We start from the raw sequence: 24347 nt of genomic DNA, 5'->3' as shown, positions 1-24347 counted from the left end.
AACACGGCGCGCATGCGCGGGCTGAGCCTCCGTCCCTCGCCGCGCCGCGGGGCGTGCCGGGAAGAGGCCGCGCCATCGCCGGGCGGTCGGAGCGTCGGCGCCTCCGTCACCGTCACCCTCGGACCAGGCTGTCCCTCACCGCGGCCCCAGGCACGCACAGCCCCCCTCCCCCCTCACTCACCGCGGCCCCAGGCCCGGGCTCGGCTCGGCACCGCCCGGCGGAGGAGGGAAGCGCACGGGCGCGCTGCAGAAATGGCAGGCAGCGCGGGCGAGTGGTGCCTGATGGAGAGCGACCCCGGCGTCTTCACCGAGCTGATCAAGGGCTTCGGTAATGGGGGGAGGGGAGTGGTGGTGCAGGGGGAGTGTGGAGGTGGGGAGAGTGGTGGGGAGAGTTAGGGAGGTTGGGGAGAGTTTCAGGGGGGGGGGGGGAGAGTTGTGGTGGTGGAGAGTTCAGGGGGTGGGGAGGAGTGGTGGAGAGTGGTGTAGGGGGTGGTGGAGAGTTCAGGGGGTGGGGGGGAGTGGTGGTGTGAGAGTTCAGGGGGTGGGGGGAGTGGTGTCAGGGGTGGGGGTGGAGAGGTTCAGGGGGGGGGGGAGTGGTGTAGGGGGTGGTGGAGAGTTCAGGGGGTGGGGGAGGAGTGGTGTAGGGGGTGGTGGAGAGTTCAGGGGGTGGGGGAGAGTGGTGGTGGGGGTGGGAGGAGTTGCAGGGGGGGGGGGAGTGGTGGAGTGGGGTGGTGGAGGGGTGTGGGAGAGTTCAGGGGGGGGGGGGGTGGTGGAGGTGGGGGTGGTGGAGGGTGTGGGTTGGTGGGTGTTCAGGGGGTGGGGGGAGTGTGGGGGGGGGTGGTACAGGGGTGTGGAGGGTGTGGGAGAGTTCAGCGGGTGGGGGGGAGTGAGTGGTGGTGGAGAGGATTAGGGAAGGGCTGGAGGGGGTGAAGTGGGGGAGGGTGTTGGAGAAGGGGGTCGGGGAGGAGTTGAAGGGGAGGGGTGGGGAAGATGCGAAGTGGGTGGGGAGGGTGGAGGAGAGGATGAAGGGTAAGTGGGCTGGGGAAGGTTGAGGAAGTGGACTGGAGGGAGTATGATGATAGGAAAGGCAGGGAGGAAGGGGTTTGGGGTTATTGGATGATCAATTCTGTACCTCCTGCCTGAGGGAAAAGGAAAGAGCATTGCCTGCATGATGGGAATCCTTGGTGTAGATGCTGCCTTCTTGAGGTAGTGCCTCATGTTGATACTTTCGATGGTGGAGAGGACTGCCTGTGATGGACTGGGCCATGTATCTGCAGCCTCTTGCATTCCTGAGTATTGATATTGCACAGCAAGGAATATATTCCTAGCTTGTCCGCCAACCTTACCCGTGAAGCCCATGCCCTCAAGCCCTGGCAATATCTCCGTAAATTTTCTTTGCCCTCTTTCCAGCTTAAGAACATCCTTCCTCTAGCAGGGTGATCAAAACTGAACGCGATGCACACAATGAACTAAATGCAGCTTCACCAAAGTCTTGTGTATGATGCAACCAGTCAGGATGCTGTCTACGGTGCATCTGTAAACATCTGTTGGAATGTTCAGAATCTCTTAAAAACCTCAGGAACGCATTGCGGCTATTCATTTGGCATTTTATATATTATCTTTGTGTATTGTATTGTGCACACACAGGTGCTGCTGCAAATAAGAATTTATTTGTTCCATTATCAGAATATGTGGCAATTAAACACTAACTCTTAAATGAGTAGCATGGTTAATTGCAGGAGCATGAAGATGCTGGTATATTCAGCAAAAAACACACTGCTGGAAGAACTGTGGATCAGGCAGCATCTCTGCACGGGAACAGACATGCAAGGTTTTGGGTTGGGAGCCTTTTCCAGTCTGAAGAAAATCTCTAAACATATATTGCTTAAATGTAATACTTAATGTTTCTGGGCATTGATGAGTGGATAAGGCAGTTGTACTACAGTGCTGGAGGAACTTGATGGTCAGGCAGCATCTGTGGAGGGAAATGTGGTTAATGGCAGGATTTGTTTTAAGATTAAAACTTCCCAAAGTAATGTGGACCTGTTTAGGATTGATACCTATATCAGAACATAAAATGTTGACATTAGACAAAAATGCTGGAGAAACTCAGCGGGTGAGACGTTTCTCCAGCCTATTCCTTCGCTCCATAGATACGGATTCACCCGCTGAGTTCCTCCACCTATTCCTTCGCTCCATAGATGCTGCCTCACCCGCTGAGTTTCTCCAGCATTTTTGTCTACCTTCGATTTTTCCAGCATCTGCAGTTCTTTCTTAAACATGAAATGTCGAAACATTATTTTCCTTCCACTGATAGTGATGAAGCCGAGTTTTAGTTAAAAATATAAGAAGATATTAAATTGGTTTCTGGGCTAGCTTACAGCTTATATTTAGTGTCAAATTAGGCTTTCCTCAGGTTGCGGGGTGTGTGAGATAACATTGTCTCCCAAGTGAAGGAGCTAGAGAGATAGCTGGTCAAATCTTTGAAGTGAGATGCCATAAACCAATGTTTATGGGGAGGAGGCAATAAAGGAAGAGCGAAATAGCCAGTCACATCTTTGTAAACAAATGACCTATGTTTATGAGGGACCAAATGACAGAGGAAGCAGCGAAGAGAGCTAGGGTGGTCTATTTGGAGATAAGGCAAATGGACAATGTTTTTAGTATATCTTGTACCATGTAAAAAAAAAGGTTTGATGTGATGCATTCTGTGGAAACCTTTTCCAGTACTTCTGACCATGACTAATGTCTGTGGAATGTGATAAGGGGACAAAAAAACCTATTTAAAGCAATGTAATTCTGTTGTTCAGGGAAGGTGACTGAGCACAGTCAAGTGTCTGTGTTGGGCACTTGACTGGAGTTCTCCCTCCCTTCCATCGGCCGATGTTAAGTAAAGTTTTGAACTGGTCTACCAAACCGGTTGTGTGGTGTCTGTTTATTAAGAAGCGAACCTGGTTTAGTAGTTAAGATAAGTAGCTTTTTCAATAGTGCCCGAGTTCTGCCAGCTGTTTGGGTTTTTTGTTTGCTCCAGGTGAAATATGGTCTATGTTTCACCTCATGTTTAAGGACCGGTGATTCTGTCATTTGTGCCACACAACTTTATTGATCTTGCATCTGGAATTCAAGGCCAGAAAAGATAGTGGCCCAGTTAGTTTGATGATAAATGCAAGGAACCCTAGAAAATTGTTAGTTGGTTCCGAAGGAGGCATAGCAGTGCTTCTTAGAGTTATGAAGAGCTTCAGTATGTTTCTGAAAATTCCAACAAACCTTTACAGATATACTGTAGAAAGTATCCTGGCTGGTTGCATCATGTCCTAGTATGGCATTTCCAATGCCTAGGTTGAGACTGCAGGGATGGTCCATCACAGGCACTGCTCTCCCAGTGAAAGTATCTACATTAGACGCTACCTCAAGAAGACGGCCTTTATCATCAAGGATCCCCACCATCCGGGCCCTTGCCATCTCCTCTACCCTTGGGCAGGAGGTACAGAAGCCTGAAGTACCACACCGCCAGGTTCAGGAACAGCTACTTCAGGTTTTTTAACCCACCTACACAACCCTAACTCAACCTCAACAACAGAACGTTATAGACTTCCTCTTTCACCACCATGAGTTGGGGTTTTTTTTTCTAGTTATAATTTTGCTCTAATGTCTTGTATTTTTGCAGCCTTCCTTTTAGAATTTTCTGTGTAATTTATGTGTAATTTTGTCTCCGATTTTTCTTTGTACCTGTACCTCCCCACACTCAAACATATGATAACAAACTTGAACTTGATCTTAAAACCATCACCTTTGACAAGGACTGTGGTATTTGTATTCTATAAAAAATACTTAATTTCCCTCTGTTTTGCAATGCAACAAGATAAATAATGTATTTAAAAAAAGTTGGTTTAATAATCTTTATATATTTCAGGATGCAAAGGTGTTCAGGTGGAAGAAATATGGAGTCTGGAACCAGAAAACTTTGACAAGTTAAAGTAAGTTGCCAGATTAGAGTAAAATTTAAAGTTACTACTGAATAAAAAATGCATTTGGGCCTCAACTTTTGTTTTTGCTTGGCATAGAAACAGTACCAGTTTGGTTATTTGAGGATGTGCTAACCATTGAGGAGGTTAATAATGGATTAGAGAAACAAAATGGTATAATGTGAAAGCCACACAGATGCTACTTATGTGGAATTGTAAAATGATGCATGGTAAAGGAAAAATAAGAAGCAGTTTTATTTAGTATGGGTGCAGGAGCAACAATACCACATGACTTTTGTTCAGAAATTATCAAGGGTGACAGGACAAACTGTGTAAAAAAACAATTGTCTTAAATGAAGACAGTGTCCAAATAGATGCTCTGTACTTTAATGGGATGCTAAGTAGTGCATCGTTGTGTCTGTATGGTGTACTGGCACCTCTAAAAAGTTAATAGTTAAATATATTTTGTTTTCTGGCACGTGACACCGACGTTTATTAATTGTGTGTACCGGCACGATTTGTTCTCCAACAAAATGCACTCTTGCTAAGTAAGCACTAAGTAAATAATTGATGTCTAAAATTTTGGACACCATTAGGCCAAGCTTTCAAGGAGGTCGTAGAGGAGATTTACAAGTGTATTCCAAAGGATTATCATCTTTGTGCGTGGAAAGATCAGAGATGTTGGAGTTGTCTCCCCTCGAGTAACAAAGGTTCAAGGGACGTTTGTATTGTGAAGGGTTTTGATAAAATAATTACGGACATTTTTATACAAATAGAACAAAATAGGAACACCTATTTAAGGTGAGTGACAAAATCATTTTCTTCAGGCTCTTCAGTTAAATGAAAAGTTTGCGTGGCAGTCATGAAAATGATAAAATTGCTTAACGGCAAAATAGTTTGGTGGGTCAGGCAACATCTTTGGGGGAAAGGAGTAGGAGGCGTTTTGGATCTGAAGAAGGGTCTTGACCTGAAACGTCTCCTATTCCTTTTTGCCAAGAGTTGCTACCTAACCCACTGTGTTACTCCAGCATTTTGTCTATCTTTGATGTAAACCAGCATCTGTAGTTACTCCCTACACAAAATAGTTTAGTGTGTATGTGCATTTCATGCCACGTTGGACGTAATTTTGCCATAATAGTCCTCTGTCTTTTCAGACCAGTTCATGGCCTAATCTTCTTATTCAAGTGGCAGCCGGGAGAAGAACCAGCGGGATCCATTGTTCAGGATTCGAGACTGGAGAAAATATTCTTTGCCAAACAGGTAGAGGAAGATAATTTATTCTAATTTAGAAGCGTGTGCAGAAACACTGATAATGTGGCACACTTTGGGTGCGATTCTGACAGATTACCATTGTGAAAATCAAAAGTTCATGGGGAGACCCTGCTACCTATATTTTGAGCAAGTAAGAATAAAATATTGGAAATAATCAGCAGGGCGGGCTGCGTTTATGGAAAGAGACAAGAGTTTAACATATCTTTCATCAGAACTGGGAAGGAGCAAAACAAGTCACTGACAAGAGCCTCTGACCGATATTGTTAACTCTGATTCCCTTTCCACAGATGCTGTCTGGTCTGTTAAGTTTTCCAGCATTTTCTGGATATATTAAAGGGGTTAGATGAAGAAAATAGGATGAGGCATTTGGAGAATAAATTAATTTGTACCTGGGCTGAATGACCCGTTTCTGTGCTGTAAATACATTCCCATGGATTAAAACAGTAAGTGACCAGATATACGTGTTGACTCTTCCTAATTCAAGGAAACAAACCATGTCTCTTCGGATACAATATTCATGTTCATGTGATAGGAGCCGAATTAGGCCATTCGGCCCATCAAGTCTACTCCACCATTAAATCATGGCTGATCGGTCTTTCTCTCTTAACTCCATTCTCCTACCATCTCCCTGTAACCTTTGACACCCGTACTAATCTAGAATCAATCTATCTCTGCCTTAAAAAATATCCATTGACGGCCTCCACAGCCTTCTGTGGCAAAGAATTCCACAGATTCACCAACCTCTGACCAAAGATTCCTCCACATCTCCATCCTAAAGAAACTTCCTTTAATTCTGAGGCTATGACCTCTGGTCCTGGACTCTCCCACCAGTGGAAACATTCTCTCCACAGCCACTTCATCAGGTCTTTCACTCTTCGGTAAATTTCAATGAGGTCTCCCCTCATCCTTCGAAACTCCAGTGAGTTGAGGCCCAGTGCTGTCAAACGCTCATCATATGTTACCCCACTCATAAACCTCCTCTGGACCCTTCCCACCGTCAGAACACCCTTCCTCAGATATGGGGCCCAAAATTGCTCACAATACTCCAAATGTGGTCTGACCAGTGCCTTATAGAGCCTCAGCATTATATTCCTGTTTTTGTATTTTATCAATGATTTATTTTGATGCAAATGTATCTTCTCACTGTTTGAGTAGTCTGAAGAAGGATCTTGACCTGAAACGTTGCTTATTTTCTGAGATGCTGCCTAACCCTCTAAATTACTCCAACATTTTGTCTACTCATTGTTGATTTCTGTTTTGCCTTTTACCCCATCAAGGTTATCAATAATGCCTGTGCAACTCAAGCAATTATCAGCGTTTTGTTGAACTGTGTTCATCCAGATATAGAACTCGGGGACACTCTTGGGGAATTTAAAGAATTCTCACAAAGCTTTGATGCTGCTGTAAGTATCTCCAAATGGTTCTACTTTTTTTAACGTGTTGAAAACTTTACTGCTGTAATTGGAATGCAGTTGGTACAATATACTCTTTTCATTTACAGTAAAACTCCATTAAGTGGCTAAAGATAGACACAAAGTGCTGTAGTAAGTCTTAAGGATCCGGCAGCATTTCTGGAGAGAAGGATAGGTGATGTTTCGCCTGAAGTATGTTCCTGACCGAAAGCGTCACCTATCCTTTTTCTCTGCCTGACCTACTGAGATATTCCAGCACTTTGTGTCTATCTTTGTTAATAGCCAGTATCTGCAGTTCTTCGTTTCTACATTAAGTAGTTATCTGATTATTTAGAAATCCCAACTGTTTGGTACCTGGCTTACAATAGGTGTGCAGCCTTCTATGCCTTTGCGATTGAAGTAGTTATATATATGCTTATTAAATAACTCTCAAACGAACCATCCACCACCTGGACCATCAATGGTAGTCATTTGTTCTCCAAGCTTCTGTTAAAAATCTCCTTGCTCTTATCCACTTATCACTTGCCAGCTTTCTCCCACTATAATCAGTCTGAGGACCTGAAACGTTGCCTAACCATGTTCTCCAGAGATGCTACCTGCTATGTTGAGTTACTCCAGCACCATGTCCTACGCAAGATTCCAAGGTCTGCAGTTCCTTGTGTCACCCTTTAAACTTGCCTGGTTCACGCAATGTTATTCTATGCATCTTAAAAAGATTAATTAAGGGTAATGAAGGGTCCCAACCCAAAATATCATCTATCCATTTTCTCCCGAGATGCTGCCTGACCTGCAGAATTATTCCAGCATTCTTTGTCTATCGTTGATTTAAAATGTATCGGTTTGTTCATAGCAACATCCAAGAGTGGGAAATCTGCCGGTTCACTGCCAACAATGTCCTGTAGCTTATCAAAGTGTTGCTATATGTGGAACTGCTGTTGAAACAATAAACAGGATTATTATCTTCAAATTGAGTCTGAAAGTGTCTTCACTGATCTTCGGAAGTCACATTTTGAGGAACAGTATAATTCTAGTTGCATTGTCAAAGTTCCCAGCAAGATCTTTATTTTGGTTGTGGTGGGTGGAAGTTAATTTATAAGGTTGGTGAATCTGGAATTCATTGTCACAGACAGCTGTGGGGGCCAGGTCAATGGATCATTTTAAGGTGGAGATTGACAGATTCTTGATTAGTAAGTGTGTCGGGTTATGGGGAGAAGGCAGGAGAATGCGGTTGAGAGGGTAGATAGATCAGCCATGATTGAATGGCGGAGTAGACTTGTGTAGGAAGGAACTGCAGATGCTGGTTTAAACTGAACATAGACACAAAATGTTGGAATAACTCAGCGGGATCTTGGTGGTTTTGGATCTAGAAAGTAATAGAATGCTACTAAAATGAAAAAGTGAAAAATAGATTTATTAAGGAAACAGAAAATAATAATGGATTCAAAAGAGACTGCAGATGCTGGAATCTTGAGCAAAACATAAAGTACTGGAGGAACTCAGCCGGTCAGGCAGCATCCGTGGAGCTAATGGACTGACATTTTGGGTCAGTACTCTTCAAACTAGTGGAGTACTGGGGAGAAAACTGGACAAAGGTGGGGGTGGGGCAAAGCCTGGCAAGTGATTGGTGGATACAGGTGAGGTGGGGGTTCCTTTGTGTGTAATTCATAAATACATTTTGTGCTTTATTCTGTTAGAAACACCATTATGTGTTTATTTGCAATCCAGAATATTTCAAGCAAGTGACATGGGTCGAGTGGAGGATGGTGAATATTTACAATAGCCCTTGTTTTAACTTTGTTAGGAGAAACTAAAGCAGTCCTTGGACTCATTAATTTTGCTCTTTTAAAACAGATGAAAGGCTTGGCTCTGAGCAACTCTGAAGTTATTCGGCAAGTTCACAACGGTTTTGCCAGGTAATAGGTCTCTACACCACTTGTTTTATTTCACCAGCTTTCTCCAAAGTTCCTCTAATCCCACTCTGCCAACTTCCTTCCCAGGCAGCAAATGTTTGAGTTTGATGCCAAGACTGCAGGAAAGGAGGAAGATGCATTTCATTTTGTCAGTTACTTTCCCGTCCATGGAAGGCTGTATGAACTGGATGGATTAAGAGAAGGACCAATTGATTTGGGTAAGGATGCTTTCATTGTTCGGACGTAGGGGTGGCGCAGCGGTAGAGCTGCTGGCTTTACAGCGCCAGATACCCGGGTTCGATCCTGACTACGGATGCTATCTGTACAGAGTTTGTGACCGTGTGGGTTTTCTAAGGGTGCTCTGGCATCCTCCCACACTCCAAAAACGGACAGGTTTGTAGATTAATTGGCTTTGGTAAAATTGGAAATTGTCCCTCGTGTGTAGGATAGTGCTAGTGTATGGGGTGATCATTGGTCGGCCTGGACTAGGTGGGCCAAAGGGCCTGTTTCCGCATTGTGTTTCTAGTGTCTACAGCAGTGGCACTGTGCCCAACTTGGACAAGTACATGGATGCCAGAGGTTTAGGTTCAGAAATTCTTGAACAGAGACACATTCAATGTCCCTCCACTAACACTAACCTCCACCAGGTGGAACCTGTCCTCTCTGTAAACAACTTCTCTTTTGACTCTGTTTAAGAAAGAACTGCAGATGCTGGAAAAATCGAAGGTAGACAAAAATGCTGGAGATACTCAGCGGGTGAGGCAGCATCTATGGAGCGAAGGAAAAGGCGACGTTTCTCGTCGAGAAGTCTCTTTCAGTCTGAAGAAGGGTCTTGACCCGAAGCGTCACCTATTCCTTTACTGCACAGATGCTGCCTCACCTGCTGAGTTTCTCCAGCATTTGTCTACCTTCTCTTTTGACACTTCTCACTTCCTTCAAGTTACAGCTGCAGCCATGTGCACTTGCATGGGTCCCAGCTATGCCTGCATTTTTATTAGCTGTCAAATATTCTTTGTCCCAATTGCATATTGGCACCATTCCCCAATTGCTACATCGATGATTGCATTGGAACAGCCTCACCCCTGCAAAACTTGTTAATTTCTTTAAGTTTCCCACTGACCACCCTGCATTAAATTCACTTGGACTATCTCTGACATCTCTCTCCCTTTTCTTGATCGTTCCGTCTCCATCACACAGGTTAGACAGTCAGCTGACGTCTACTACAAACCAACCACCTTCCACAGTTATCAGGGCTACACTTCCTCCAACCCCACTTCTTGCAAAGAGTTTCTCTACTCTCCACTTATCCATCTCCGCTGCAGCTGTTCCCAAGATGAGCCTTTCCATTCTGTCCTTTCTTTAGTAGAATTGGTTTCCACCACTGTCATGGATTCCCCGCCAGCATCTCCTTTGTATCCCGCAGTTCTGTTCGCGCTTCCCCTCCCACAGACGAGGAAAAGGATAGAGTTCCCCGGTCCTCACCTTTCACCCCACCGGTCTCCGCAACAAACGCAGCGTTCTACAGCGGGATCCCACCACTAATCTCATCTTCCCATCTCCACCCCTTTCTGCCTTCCGCAGAGACCCATCCCTCTGCAACTCCCTGGTTAACTCATCCCTTCCTACCCAAACCACCCCATCCCGCGGCACTTCCCCCATCCCCCTGCATCCTTCTGGAAATGTTGAGATGAGTGTAAATCGAATAGATCAATTCTCATTTTGAAAGTAGTTAGATTCAATACTTGATGTTTCTCTATGAAGCCTGCGCAAAGTTAGGATTCACAAGCTCAGTCGGAAGTGCCGTGAGGTTATTGATTGTATTACTTGTACTTTTAAGATTATTAATTTATGTGTTCTTCCATGTTGTATTGTAACACAATATGTTCTCCTTGCTGTGAGCATTACTTGTGGGAAAGTCTATTGCTATTCAGATGCCTTTATTCATATGTGTCGATTTGTGATGTTCTTTTGCCAGGAACATGTAATCAAGATGACTGGGTCAGTGCCGTGCGACCGGTCATAGCGAAGAGAATACAGAAGTAAGTATATGAGCTAACAGTACATTTGTTCATTTTCTTGGTTTAAGGGCAATTGTTCTCAGCGAATGTCTACAAAAGTAGTAATTAGGTTAAATATTGCCCGGTAGAAGCAGTTCTCAATAAAATGCGAGAATAGTGTAGACAATGACTGCTAATTTTGAAACGCAGTTGGATTAAAAAGATGGGAAACTTTAATGGATACTTGGCTGGTCAGGGTTGTAGTGTAACTTTATCTAATCAGCGATGTGCTTCTGCGCCTCGGACTGAAGAGATGATAAGGAGCCAATATCTATTCCTATGTGGAGGTCCACCCACGATTGTCCGCCAATTGGTGGTCCGGTGCCCCCTTTAAAATTTCAACCGCATACTTGAAATCCCTTCCCCTCTGCCGGAAGTCACCCTGAAAATGTGGTGCCTAGGCCAGGTGAGACGGCCAATCCCGACCTCATCGGGACCCGTGTCAATACGACCCCTGCAGCCAGGGCCCTGGAACGGATCTTGCCGACTACCTGGTTTGGTCCAGGTGGGTGAGGACCGGATCTGGCTGCACATTGACGCTTTCAACGTGTCTGGCAGCATCTGTGGAGGAAATAGTCAGGAGATGTTTCGGGTCGGGACCTTTCAGATGTAACCATTCTCTTGAGTGACCTCAATTAAATAGATGTGGGATATTTATTTTAATGTTTGTGGAACCTGTCTGTGTGTATTTTAGAAGCAACAGCAGTGAATTTCAGAAGTGCATTAATTTTGAAATTCTTTGTGTTATTCCATGGACATGAAAGGTACCAGAATTGTTTTTGTGTCGAGGTTGGAGATGGGTATTTGATGCTGTGTTTAGTTTCTTTAAATGTCTTGGTCCAAGCCTGCCATTTTTTTGGGTTCCAGATACAGTGAGGGAGAGATCAGGTTTAACCTCATGGCAATTGTATCGGACAGGAAGATGATATATGAAAGAAAGATTAAAGATCTACAGAGGCAGCTATCAGAGGTGAGAATTATTTACTAGTATAAACCCATCATTGCATCTTATTCATTCATGTCTGGTTCCTCCGTGTGCTCTTGTGATTTAATCACTTTGTCTTTTGGAAGAATACCTTGCAGGAAATGAATACGGGAACGGTAACTAACTGCAGCAAACCAAATAGTTTATCAATGTATTTATTCAATTAAATTCACATGGAAATATTATGCTGACATAGAAATAAATAATTCTTACCAAAGTAGTATTTATTTCTATATTTTCAATGAATATTTAATTTCTCTACATCCAAGGTTTGAGTATAGCTCAAAACCATTTGGCAAACATTTGACAAATCCTTATCCTGAAGAAGGGTTTCGGCCCGAAACGTTGCCTATTTCCTTCGCTCCATAGATGCTGCTGCACCCGCTGAGTTTCTCCAGCTTTTTTGTGTACCTTCAATTCTCCAGCATCTGCAGTTCCTTCTTAAACACTTTGACAAATCCTTGCTGCAACAAAGGGCTTTAACTTAATTTAACACATAACAAAGATTTTGTGTGCTGCATTGAAAGATGGAAAGTGCATTTGGAGACCAGTGTCTTGGGGGACGTGTGGGTGGCACAGTTGCGCAGATGGTAAAGCCGCTACTTCACCATGCCAAAGACATGGGTTTGATCCTGACCTCTTTTACTGTCCATGCACGTTCCTGTGACCATGTGGTTTTTCTCCCTCATTCCGAAGAGGTGTGGGTTTGTAGGTTCATTGGCCTCTGTAGATTGCCCTGAGTGTGTAGGGAGTGGATGAGAAAGTGGGATAGCATACCTAGTGCGAATGAGTGATCAATGGTCGGCATGGACTTGGTGGGCTGAAGGGCCTGTTGCCATGCTGTGTAACTAAACTATCTACAAAACTTGACTAATATTTAAAGCGCTATTAACATCTGTAAAACACTATTCATATTTAAGTTATTTTGAATGGATCAAGTGGAAAGTGTCTTAAATGGTTAACTTTTTGAAAATGATGGAAAATAATCTCTCTCTGCACCTGCACTCTTCCATCTGGCAATGATGGCAATTGAATGACTCACTTCAGCTTGTTAAAATGAGCACGGTTTTCTTTGGACTTACAGCATCTCTACCGGGATTAATTAGTTTCTGATATTTGTCCTCATTTTCTACAGTTGGTAACTCGTTTTTCTTGTGGCATTTAGGGGTTTGTGGCCATTTCTGGAATATATTCCCCTTGAAAGCTAAGAAATCACTGTATGTTTTGCTGTATGGATTTTCATATAACGCATTATTTGGGAATTTAACTCCTTTGGTAACCCGATGAAAGCCATGCAAATGTCAAAGAAATGGGTCGGAGATTAGTCTCTGGCTTTAAGCTGTTTAGGCCAATGATAGCTATGTCATGTTTCTAAAATCCAACATATAATCTCTCTTGCCACATTCAGAGCAGCATTAAATCCAGCTCATCTACTTTTTACTTTTACACCAGAACTTTGTAAGATAAAATATAATGTTGTATTTTCAAACAGCCATATTTTCAGGGAGTTGCTTCTTTGGCAATGTAAACAGCATGATAGGCTCTTGTTATTTCCATTGTGTGGGTCTTTTCCCTTGTTAATAGCATATTGTTGCAATGTGGTTACTATGGGGCATCATCACTTGAGACAATCTCGTCTGTTTATAGTCAGTAATGAAGGCGGGTGGGATGGGAATCTATTTGTGAATTTCCCTGCGGCTCATGCTTCGAACTCTCTAACTTATGTGAAAGAGTGCTGAAATACATGGAGGTTTAGTTTAGAGAAACAGCTTCCACACCGACCATTGATCACCCACCCGTTACACTAGCTCTATCCTACACACTCGGGACAATTTACAGAAGCTAATTAACCTACAAACCTGCACGTCTTTGGAATGTGGGAGGAAACCGGGGCACCCGGAGAAAACCCACATGGTCATGGGGAGAACGTAGAAACTCCATACAGACAGCACACGTTGTCAGGATTGAACCCGGGTCTCTGGTGCCTTAAGGCAGCAACACTATCACTGCACCCCTGTGCTTAGGTGAAAGCTGGGAACGTTTCTTGAACAATTACACACGGTAGTGTCTTGGCCAAATTGGATTTGGATCCCTAAGGGCTTGAACTTCTGTCACGCAATATTTTCTGAATTCTCTGCGTTACAACACATTATTCTAGTTAATGCAGCGATCCTACAGGGAAGCTTCACTTATATTTAATATGTTAAAGGCAGTATCAGGAATATTTAAAAAATTACTTTGGAGAATAAAATTGCACTTTGGAGAGTAAAATTAATCTTAAAATATTTCCAACAATTAAACATAGAATATAGGTGCAGGAGGAGGTCATTCAGCCCTTCGAGCCAGCCAATTCCTACCCAAATCCTACGCAATTTCCACAAGGCCTGACAAATCCAAATTGTTTTAGTGCTTCAAGTTTAATTGAATTATTTAGTAATCTGAATTAAGAATATAAAGTTCACAGCCAGTCTCAATATAGTTTTGAATTTCAGATTTTTTTCAATTATCAATTTTTAATTAATAAAACAAAAGTTCATTATAACATTGTTTCACAGATTCCAGGATTTACCTTAGTTTAATTTTTTTGTACTTTTCCAAGTACCTGGAAAATAGTACGTAAAAGAAACGACAAGAATTTAAAATGGAAGCACTATTAAAAACATTCTATTTTTTTTCTGTGCAGGAAGAGCCCATGGATACAGATCAGAGCACCAGTGTCATCAACTCTATTCAGTCAGAAGTAGCTAAATTTCAGATGCTGATTGACGAAGAAAATCAGAAATTGAAACGGTACAAGGTGCGTTTATCTAAACAAATACAGCTGATAACTGTTTAACGCAGTAAAGCTGATCAAAATGTGAATAGTTATAACGTATTTATAAGATGACAAATAAATCTCTAAAAAGTAATGATAACTTTGTTTCTGGGGGACATTCCTGTGGGTACTCCTGCCATTCCCGATGGGGGCTGCTCACATTCCCAAGTATTTGTAATGGTCATGTCATAAGTGATAGGAGCAGAATTAGGTCATCAGCGCATCAAGTCTCCGCCATTCAATCATGGCTGATCTATCTCTCCCTCCTAACCCCATTCTCCTACCTTTTCCCCATAACCCATGACACCGGTACTCATCAAGAATTTATCAGTGCCTTAAAAAATGTCCATTGATTTGGCCTCCGCAGCCTTCTGTGGCAAAGATTTCCACAGGTTCACCACCCTCTGACTATAGAAACTCCTCCCCATCTCCATCCTAAAAGAATGTCCTTTAATTCTGAGGCTATGGCCTCTAGTCCTAGACTCCCACTAGTGGAAACACCCTCTGCACATTCACCGTACACAAGCCTTTCACTATTCGGTGCGTTTCAATGAGGTCCCCCCTCGTGCTTCTAAACTTCAGCGAGTACAGGCCCAGTGCTGTTAAATGTTCATCATATGTTAACCCACTCATTCTCTGAGATCATTCTCGTAAATCTCTGGAACCTCCTCCGGGCCAGCACATCCTTCCTCGGATATGGTGCCGAAAATTGCTCACAATACTCCAAATGCGGCCTGACCAGCGCCTTACAGAGCCACAGCGTTACATCCCTTTATTTGTATTCTAACTAGCGTGAAATAAATTCTAGCATTGCGTTTGCTGTCCTTGTCCAAATTCAACTTGTAGATTAACTTTTTGAGAACCCTGCACCAGCACTACCAAGTTATAAATGACTATATAATCGGATCATTATTTGACGTAGGGTATATATAGATCACGCTGTTGGCATCCTGAAGTCTTGCTTCACGAGTGTGGACTGGTACAAAAGCATTTTGCAGTTATCCCAGACTTTTCCCAATATTGTTCAGGTGAACTGTCTTGGCAGCCGCAAAGATATGTAGAAACATTAGGTTTTGGTATTATTGTCACAGGGAAAAGTTTTGTTTGCATGCTATCCAAACAGATCAGAGAACACTATACATATATACAATCAAGCCAAACTCCAGTACAATAGATAGAGCAAAGGGGAAGATACAGAGTGCAGAATATACAGTGGCCTCCATAATGTTTAGGACAAAGACCCATCATTTATTTATTTGCCTCTGTACTTCCACAATTTGTGATTTGTAATAGAAAAAAATCACATGTGGTTAAAATGCACATTATCAGATTTTATTAAAGACCATTTTTATACATTTTAGTTTCACCATGTAGAAATTACAGCTGTGTTTATACATAGTTCCCCCATTTCAGAGCACCATAATGTTTGGGACACATGGCTTCACAGGTGTGTTTAATTGCCTTCTTAATGCAGGTATAAGAGAGCTCTCAGCACCTAGTCTTTCCTCCAGTCTTTCCATCACCTTTGCAAACTTTTATTGCTGTTGATCAACATGAGGACCAAAACTGTGCCAATGAAAGTCAAATAAGCCATGATGAGATTCAGAAACAAGAATAAAGCTGTTGGAGACATCAGTTCAGAATTTTCAGCTTTCGGAATGGAAGATTTTTAGCGTAGATTTTAATGGCTGGCTCCGTGGTAGAGTGCTCAGCTCATATCCGCAAGATCGCGAGTTTGCGCCTAGATCCCGGCAGTTACCCGATCGCGAGTTTGAGTCTTCAATGTAGTTTTTTCTTGCAGAATAGGAGAGAATAGGGAGGGTTAGGCTGGGATCATTCTCTGCGAGATGATCTTAGTGCAGGAGACAAGTGTAGGAGAGGTGTACTGACTGTGTGGGCAGAACTTTGGAAGTGATTGCCCACCATTCTCAAAAGCCGCTGTGTCTCCGTGTCCCTCCAACTCCAGAGGAATCCACTCCTTGATGGGCCGCTACGGCGACAAGTGGCAGTTCGCCCACAGCCCGAGCTGCGCCACCCCAAGAACAAGACGTACCTTGCACACCATCAGCTTCTGCGTGTTCCTCTGGAGTTGCTGATCTGGGATCTCCGTGCTTACAGTGGGCCTGGGGGTCGGTGTCCCGATGAGGGGACGCAGCTCGGGCTGTGGGCGAACTGCCACGTCGCTGTAGCGGCCCACCGGGGAGCGGCTTCTGGTGGTCCTGACTCAGCTCCTGTCCAGGGGGGTGGCCGGAGACGTCAGGACCAACAGGAACCCGCTCCCCGATGCGCCGCTACAGCGACAAGTGGCAGTTCGCCCACAGCCCGAGCTGCGCCCCCTCATCCGCAACCCTGGTTCCTCTGGAGCTGGAGCGGGGCTGGGCTAGAGTTGCTGCTGGCTGTGAGTCTCTGGGATCTCCGTGCTTGCAGTCGGGTGTCCCGTTGGTCCTGACGTCTCTCGGCCACCCCCCTGGACTGGAGCTGAGACTGGGAACTGTACCGTCCTTGCCCCCTCCCTCTGCAACTGCAAACAACCCCACAGTTCCCAGTCTCAGCTCCTGTACAGGGGGGTGGCCGGAGACGTCACAGCCCGAGCTGCGCCGCCTCATCTGCAACCCCAAGACCAACACGTACCTTGCACACCTTCAGCTTCGTGTTCCTCTGGAGTTGGAACGGAGCTGGGCTGCTGCTGGCTGTGGGTCTCTGGGATCTCCGTGCTTGCAGTGGGCCTGGGGGTCGGTGTCCCGTTGGTCCTGACGTCTCCGGTGACTGGCACTGACCTGCTGGCATTGCCGACGTGAAGACAGTGCAAAGCCCCCGCGCCGGTGCAATGGGCGGGGAGCTGGAGAGGGGAGGGAAAGGGTCACACACATGGCCGGGAAGCAGAGGGGTGTAGGTGGGGTGAAACTGAAGGGAGCGACAATCTGCTGCTGCCTGCCCACTGAGTTTAAAAAGTTCCCACGCAAGACTCACGATACACTGTGTATCGCGAGTCTACCGTGGGAACTTTTTAACTCAGCGGGCAGGCAGCAGCAGATTGTCAATTATTAACCCTCCCGCGCAATATACCCTCATCTCTTTTATGAATGGGGATTTAGTTCCCCTTTCTTCGAGGACCGACCGGAGGTTCCGCTGTCACCTCTGCGGGCCGCCCTCGGTGAACGTTTTCAAGGACCGAAAAAATGTCCGCTATTCGGAGCTTTTCGTTATTTGGAACTTCGGATAAAAGGTTGTGCACCTGTAATTGCAAAGGGACTGGCAGGCCAAGGAAGACCTCCACAGCTGAGGCCAAAAGAATTCTCTTATATAATAAAGATAAATCCTCAAACGCCTGTCCGACAGATCAGAAACACTCTTCAGGAGTCAGGTGTGGATTTGTCAATGACCACCGTCCACAGAAGACTTCATGAACAGAAATACAGAGTCTACACTGCAAGATGCAAACCACTGGTTAGCGACAGATGAGATGAAGATTAACATATCAGAATGATGGCAAGAGCAAAGTATGGAGGAGAGAAGGAACTGCCCAAGATCCAAAGCATCCCACCTCATCTGTGAAATACGGTGGTGGGGGTGTTATTACCTGGGCATGTATGCCTGCTGAAGGTTCTGGCTTGCTTATCTTCATTGATGATACAACTGCTGATGGTGGTAGCATAATGAGTTCTGAAGTGTATAGACACATCTGCTCATGTTCAAAAAATGCCTCGAAACTCATTGACCGACAGTGCATTTTGCAGCAAGACAATGATCCCAAACGTACTGTTAAATCAATAAATGAGTTTTTTTAAGCTAAAAACTGGTCAATTCTTGAGCGGCCAAATCAATCACCCAATCTGAAATCAATTGAGCATGCCTTTTATATGCTGAAGGGAAAACTGAAGGGGACTAGCCCCCTTCTGAAAACTGAAGGGGACTGGCTCCTGTACTACCCCACTCACTGTCGGGGAACACGATGTCAGACGGGTGCTCCTGGCAGTGAACCCCAAGAAGGCTACCGGCCCAGATGGAGTACCTGGTAAGGTGCTCAAAGCGTGCGCCCACCAGCTCACTGCCATCTTCACCAGAATTTTCAATCTCTCCCTGGCCCAGGCAGTTATTCCGTCCTGCCTAAAATCAGCCACAATCGTCCCTGTGCCGAAGAAGTCTCCCATCACCAGCCTTAATGACTACCGTCCTGTTGCCCTCACTCCGGTAATCACGAAGTGCTTCGAGAGATTGGTCCTCCAGCACATCAAGGACTATCTACCACCAGACTTCGACCCCCACCAATTCGCTTATCGCCAAAACAGATCCACAGAAGACGCCATCACCGTAGCTCTCCACTCTGCTGAGCCATCTGGAGCAGGGGCAGAGCTACGTCCGGATGCTCTTTGTGGATTTTAGTTCAGCCTTTAATACAATCATCCCGGACATCCTCATTGGTAAACTGGTCACTCTCGGCCTCCCCACTGTCACATGTGCCTGGATTAAGGATTTCCTCACAAACCGGCCCCAGACTGTGAGACTCGGCCCCCACCTCTCCTCCACTCGCAGGTTGAGTACCGGTTCCCCACAGGGCTGCGTGCTAAGCCCCCCTCTTATACTGTCTCTACACCTACGACTGTAGTCCGGCCCACAACAACAACCACATCGTCAAATTTGCTGACGACACTACTGTGGTCGGACTTATTTCAAAGGGAGACGAGGCAGCCTACAGAGAGGAAGTCCTGAAGTTGACAACCTGGTGCTCAGAAAACAATCTGGCTCTGAACACCAGGAAAACAAAAGAGCTCATTGTCGACTTCAGGAGGCACAGCACCGACTTAGTCCCCCTACACATTAACGGCGAGTGTGTGGAGAGGGTCAACACCTTCCGGTTTCTCGGCATCCATATCGCTGCTGATATCTCCTGGACGGACAACACGACGGCGGTCATCAAGAAGGCTCAGCAGCGGCTGCACTTCCTGAGGGTCCTCCAGAAGCACAACCTGGACTCTAACCTGCTGCTGACCTTCTACCGCTCGTCCATCGAGAGCCTGCTGACATACTGCATTACAGCATGGTATGGCAGCTGCACCATGGCAGACAGGGAGAGGCTTCAGAGGGTAACCAGGACAGCGCAGAGGATCATTGGTTGCCCTCTCCCCTCCCTGATGGACATCTACACCTCCCGCTGCCTTAGCAGGGCAAAGAAGATCACCAAAGACAGCTCCCATCCTGCGTTTGGACTGTTCGACCTGCTGCCCTCTGGAAGGCGCTATAGGTGCATCAAATCCAGGACAAACAGACTCAGGAATAGCTGCTTCCCGAGAATTATATCTACCATAAATTCAAATCCACACATGCACTGACTACACCGCCCAACACGGACTTCCATCTGTATATATGTATATATGTATGTAGCGCCGTAGAATTTGTGCACCTATTCCCCCCCCCCCCCCATCTCCCTTCTGTTTTGTTTTTCTGTTTCTTGTTTTTTGTGTAAAATTGTATGTATGCACTGAGTACGAGCAGCTTTCAGTTTCACTGTACATGTATAGTGACAATAAATGGCATATCATATCATAAAACAAGCATAAGCTAAAGATGGCTGCAATACAGGCCTGGCATAGTATCACCAGAGAATACACCCAGCAACTGGTGATGTCCATGAATTGCACACTTCAAGCAGCCAAGCAAAAGATATGCAACAAAATACTAAACATGACTACTTTCATTTACATGACATTTCATTTACATTTCAATGTGTCCCAAACATTATGGTGCCCTGAAATGGGGGGGACTATGTATAAACACTGCTGTAATTTCTGCATGGTGAAACCAAAATGTATAAAAATGGCCTTTATTAAAATCTGACAATGTGCACATTAACCACATGTGATTTTTTTTTTTCAATTACAAATCTCAAATTGTGGAGTACAGAGGCATATAAATAAATGATGGGTCTTTGTCCCAAACATTATGGAGGGCATTGTGGTTCTCAGCATTGTAGCGCTTCAGTTCCATCGACAAAGTGCAATGTCCATAACGAGGTTATGGTGAATCGGACAGAACCCTAGCTTATGGAAGGACCTTTCAGAAGCCTGATAAGAGGGGAAGAAGCTGTTCCTGCATACCTATCCTAGCTTTAGATCTACACTAGATGTATATAACCTTATCCAGTCAGGGACGCTTGTCCCATGGGTAGGATGTAGTCCCAAATCTCCCAAGCTCCCTTGTTGATGACCCTGGACTTTTTCTCTGAAACTATGTTATGTAATGCTGTAAAACTATTCTACACTGTGGTATTTTTCTCTTTGCACTGCCTGCTGTACGTGTATGGGTTGACCATACTTGTGCGTAGCAAGATATTTGATTTGGTTCTACAACGCTTTAAATGTAATATGTGCTAATTCTGATTTTGTGCTCAATTTCTTTCCAGATTGAAAATGTCAGAAGAAAACATAACTACCTACCCTTCATCATGGAATTGTTAAAGACTTTGGCAGAACACCAACAGTTAATACCACTAGTAGAAAAGGCAAGTGACTTTGACTGCAAATAATGCTTATTTCCTGGCAATGTAGACAAAGCAGTGTAAATCCATCAGTCTAGTGTAAATATCAATTCCATGAGGTTGCATGTGCTTGTCTAATAGAGATGTGTAGAAAGCTTGTTCATGGTATACATATCATGTATGTGATTCACAAGAGATGCTTGGGGAAAGTTATATAAACAAAACAAAAGCATTATCCTCGCAGCAAGCAGATAAAAAACAAGTAAATGAAATATATAGAACCACTGTATTAAGATATATGGACAGATATATGGATAGGAAGGGTTTTAGAGGGCCATGGGCCAAATGCAGGCAAATAAGACCAACCCAGGATGCCAAATTGGTGGGCATGGACAAGGTGGGCTGAAGAGCCAGTTTCTGTGCTGTACAGCTCTATGACTATACTTTCTCCTCATTCAACTGGTGGAGAAAGTGCAAATCTCTAAACTGCACTCTGCATGTCCAGCCATCTGCCTATCAAGCCCCTCCCCCCCCCCCCCCCTCCTCTGCCAGGCTTTTGTCCTGCCTCTCCCCCCTTCCAGATTTCTCTCGCTAACCCCACCGCCCCCCTGCACAAGCTATCTGAAGAAGGGTCTCGACTGTCATCTATTCATGTTCTCCAGTGGTGCTGCCTGACTTGCTGAGTTACACTGCCACTTTGTGTCCTTTTGTGTATTGACCAACATCTGCAGTTCCTTGTTTCTGTTAGCTCTTGTGTACGCTCTTCATTTTGGTTGCGGGGTGGGGGGGAGAGAGAGAATGAGAGACGAGTTAGAACTGAAGCAGAAATATTTTGGTGATTGGGAACTGCACACTTCTGTCACTGAGGTGTACACCTCAGATCAGGTGAGCTTAAGGAAATGTGCTGTGCACAAAATCGGCTAACCTTAATGTAACGTAGCCCACACCAATCCCATATCATGCTTTTAGATCAAACTTGCGTGTTTTGGCATGGAGTATGTACATCATCTTTCAGACAGGTAACAGCCATACCATGCAAATTTGTTTTTCATTTGTATTTCATCTACATTTGTTGTATACAACTGTAAGCATATATTTTAGTATAACCTCGAAAATACATAATGTGCCCGGGTACTGACTTCACCACTATTGAAAGGATCTACAGTAGGCAGCCAGCATCATCAAAGACCCGCACCTCCCTGGCCATGCTCTCATTAAACATACCATCGGCAAGAAGGTACCAGAGTCTTAAAACTGACCTCCAGGTTCAGGATTAGCCTCTTTCCAACACGACAAACACCAACTAAACCTCAAACATCTTGGTGTACTAGGAACTTTGGACTTTTGATTTACATTAATATTGGATTTTTAGAAATCTATTGAACTTTCTTTTGTTTGTATTATCTATGAGTGTTGTTTACAGACCTGTTAAGCTGATGCAAGTAAGAATTTCATTCTTCCATTTTCATACAGACATATGACAATTAAACATGTGCATGTTGACCACCTTGAACTCTTCAATAAATTCAAAGAAAGCTAAATGCAGGTTGCAGTTAAAGTGGTGTAAATGCTCTGCAGCTTGACTGACTAATTAATATATTAAATGTTCAAAAGGGTGTGCACAACTTTTTACAGCACAGGAAATCCCCATTGTGTGTATATCATTAGAGGCTTGGATAATAAGTTCCAGTCCCAGACAGCGAGATATTGAAAACCAGCAAGTAATTGGGAGAGATGTCTTGTTTTAGCAAAACACCAAACACAATTTCAATTTTTGTTTTTTTTGAGCGGCACAGTGGAGCAGCGGGAGAGTTGCTGCCTTACAGCGCCAGTGACCCAAGCTCAATCCTGACTGGATGCTGTCTGTACGGAGTTTGTACATTCTCCCCGTGAACTGTGTGGGTTTTCTCCTAGAGCTCCGGTTTCCTCCCACACTCCAATGTCGTACAGGTTAATTGGCTTTGGTAAAAATTATGAAATTTTGTGGAGGATGGTGTTAATGTGCAGGGATCACTGGACGGCATGGTCTCGGTGGGCCAAAGGACCTGTTTCCGCTCTTTATCTCTGAACTTACTGAACAAAGTGCTGAAGGAACTCAGTTGGTCAGGCAGCAACTGGGGATGAATGGTCAGTCTTAAGAAAGGTCCCAACCAAAATGTCTGTCCATTCCCTCTACAGATGCTGCCTGACCCACTGAGTTCCTCCAGCACTTTGTATTTAGCTTCAGATTCCAGCCTCTGCAGTTTCTGACATCGTCTTTGTTCTGTATGCTTTCTCTTCTCTGGTACAGAATGACATCAAACGTTGGGATGCAGCAAAGTAAAATGGTGCTTCTTGTTGGTTTCACATGATGGAATAATGTGTTTGTTCCTCAATGCAGGCAAAAGAAAAAAACAACGCTAAGAAAGCTCAAGAGGCCAAGTGAATCTTGTTCCTAATAACTTTTGACCATTTGCTGCTGTTAGTTCTGTTCTAAGAAGTGAACTCGGCTCGACTACCAGTGGTCTTCTCAAAGCACACTTGTATTTGGAATTATACATCTCATACAAGTCTGTTAATTGTTCCTCATTTGCATTATTTGCATGCATTATATACCATGTTTAATACAAGTGAGATTTTTTAAACACAGATTTCCCCCATGCAAATTTTTCAAAGTGCTGCCAACATTTTACGACCCAGATTTTAAAGTCGCTTTATTGTCTTGTGTTGAGTAATGCAATTGATTTAGATGCATGTCAAGGTAATAAATGCTAAATAAAAAAATATTATTTACAAAAAAGCCAGTGTTTGAATCTGATCTCACAACTGATTCCAGATTTATATTGTGAATACTGTAGGTTGAGCTTCTATTATTGTGATCGAAATCACGCTTCTTGTATTTTTAAGCAACTCTGTGGCTCAATATTTTCGGGAATAGTAATCAAGTACGTAAGTAGTGCCGCGAGCACATAAATAGGTTGTTGTATTTAAAAAAGCACAAAGTGCTAGAGTAACTCAGCAGGTCAGGCAGCATCTCTGAAGGACATGGATAGTGACATTCTAGTTCAGGAGGACCATTCTTCACAAGCTATAACCAGGTTGTTACAGACAGCAAAACCCCACAAGAGATTTGTTTAATGTTTTTACTTATTAATGTTCTCTTCTGTTCCCAGAAGCACAAACACTTCCAAGGATTGATTTCTGAAAATAAGAATTTGGTCTATTTTTATTCCCTAACTGTACGCATCGCTGAAAGAATAGCTTAAGAACTGATCATAAGATCTAATCTGCAGTTTTGATTTGTAACCAGTTGTTTTGAAAGGTGTCTGTCAGCCCAGAAAATGTCATGGTGTCTTTATTTGATCCTGCTGTTTTTGAATCAAATTGTTTATTCTACTTTAGTTATTTTAATTCCATCACATTCAGATCCAACACAGCCAGTAAACAGCACTGGGATTGAGCAATGCTGTATGAATC

General features: G+C 44.1%; 1 protein-coding gene across 1 annotated transcript; it reads left to right on the top strand.

Moving 5' to 3' along the window:
- The first annotated feature begins 47 nt into the window (after positions 1 to 47).
- Positions 48 to 23670, top strand: uchl5 (ubiquitin carboxyl-terminal hydrolase L5). Its single transcript, XM_055642325.1, has 11 exons — positions 48 to 328; positions 3914 to 3977; positions 5120 to 5225; positions 6515 to 6640; positions 8501 to 8562; positions 8647 to 8777; positions 10535 to 10598; positions 11484 to 11586; positions 14285 to 14398; positions 20817 to 20915; positions 23272 to 23670. Exons 1-11 carry the CDS (start codon positions 253 to 255, stop codon positions 23314 to 23316), a joined length of 990 nt encoding a protein of 329 aa, XP_055498300.1. The 5' UTR covers positions 48 to 252; the 3' UTR covers positions 23317 to 23670.
- The last annotated feature ends 677 nt before the right edge of the window (positions 23671 to 24347 follow it).

This window comes from Leucoraja erinacea, chromosome 10 (assembly GCF_028641065.1).
Source record: "Leucoraja erinacea ecotype New England chromosome 10, Leri_hhj_1, whole genome shotgun sequence".
NCBI classification, from domain to species: Eukaryota; Metazoa; Chordata; class Chondrichthyes; order Rajiformes; family Rajidae; genus Leucoraja; species Leucoraja erinaceus.
This window is presented reverse-complemented; position numbering and strand designations above follow the sequence as displayed.

Excerpts from the sequence above, each read along its gene's own strand:
- uchl5 (XM_055642325.1), top strand. The coding sequence starts at position 253 with ATGGCAGGCAGCGCGGGCGAGTGGTGCCTGATGGAGAGCGACCCCGGC. Across the intron at positions 10,599-11,483 it reads ATAGCGAAGAGAATACAGAA|ATACAGTGAGGGAGAGATCA; the intron begins GTAAGTATATGA and ends TTTGGGTTCCAG. Across the intron at positions 11,587-14,284 it reads TACAGAGGCAGCTATCAGAG|GAAGAGCCCATGGATACAGA; the intron begins GTGAGAATTATT and ends TTTTCTGTGCAG.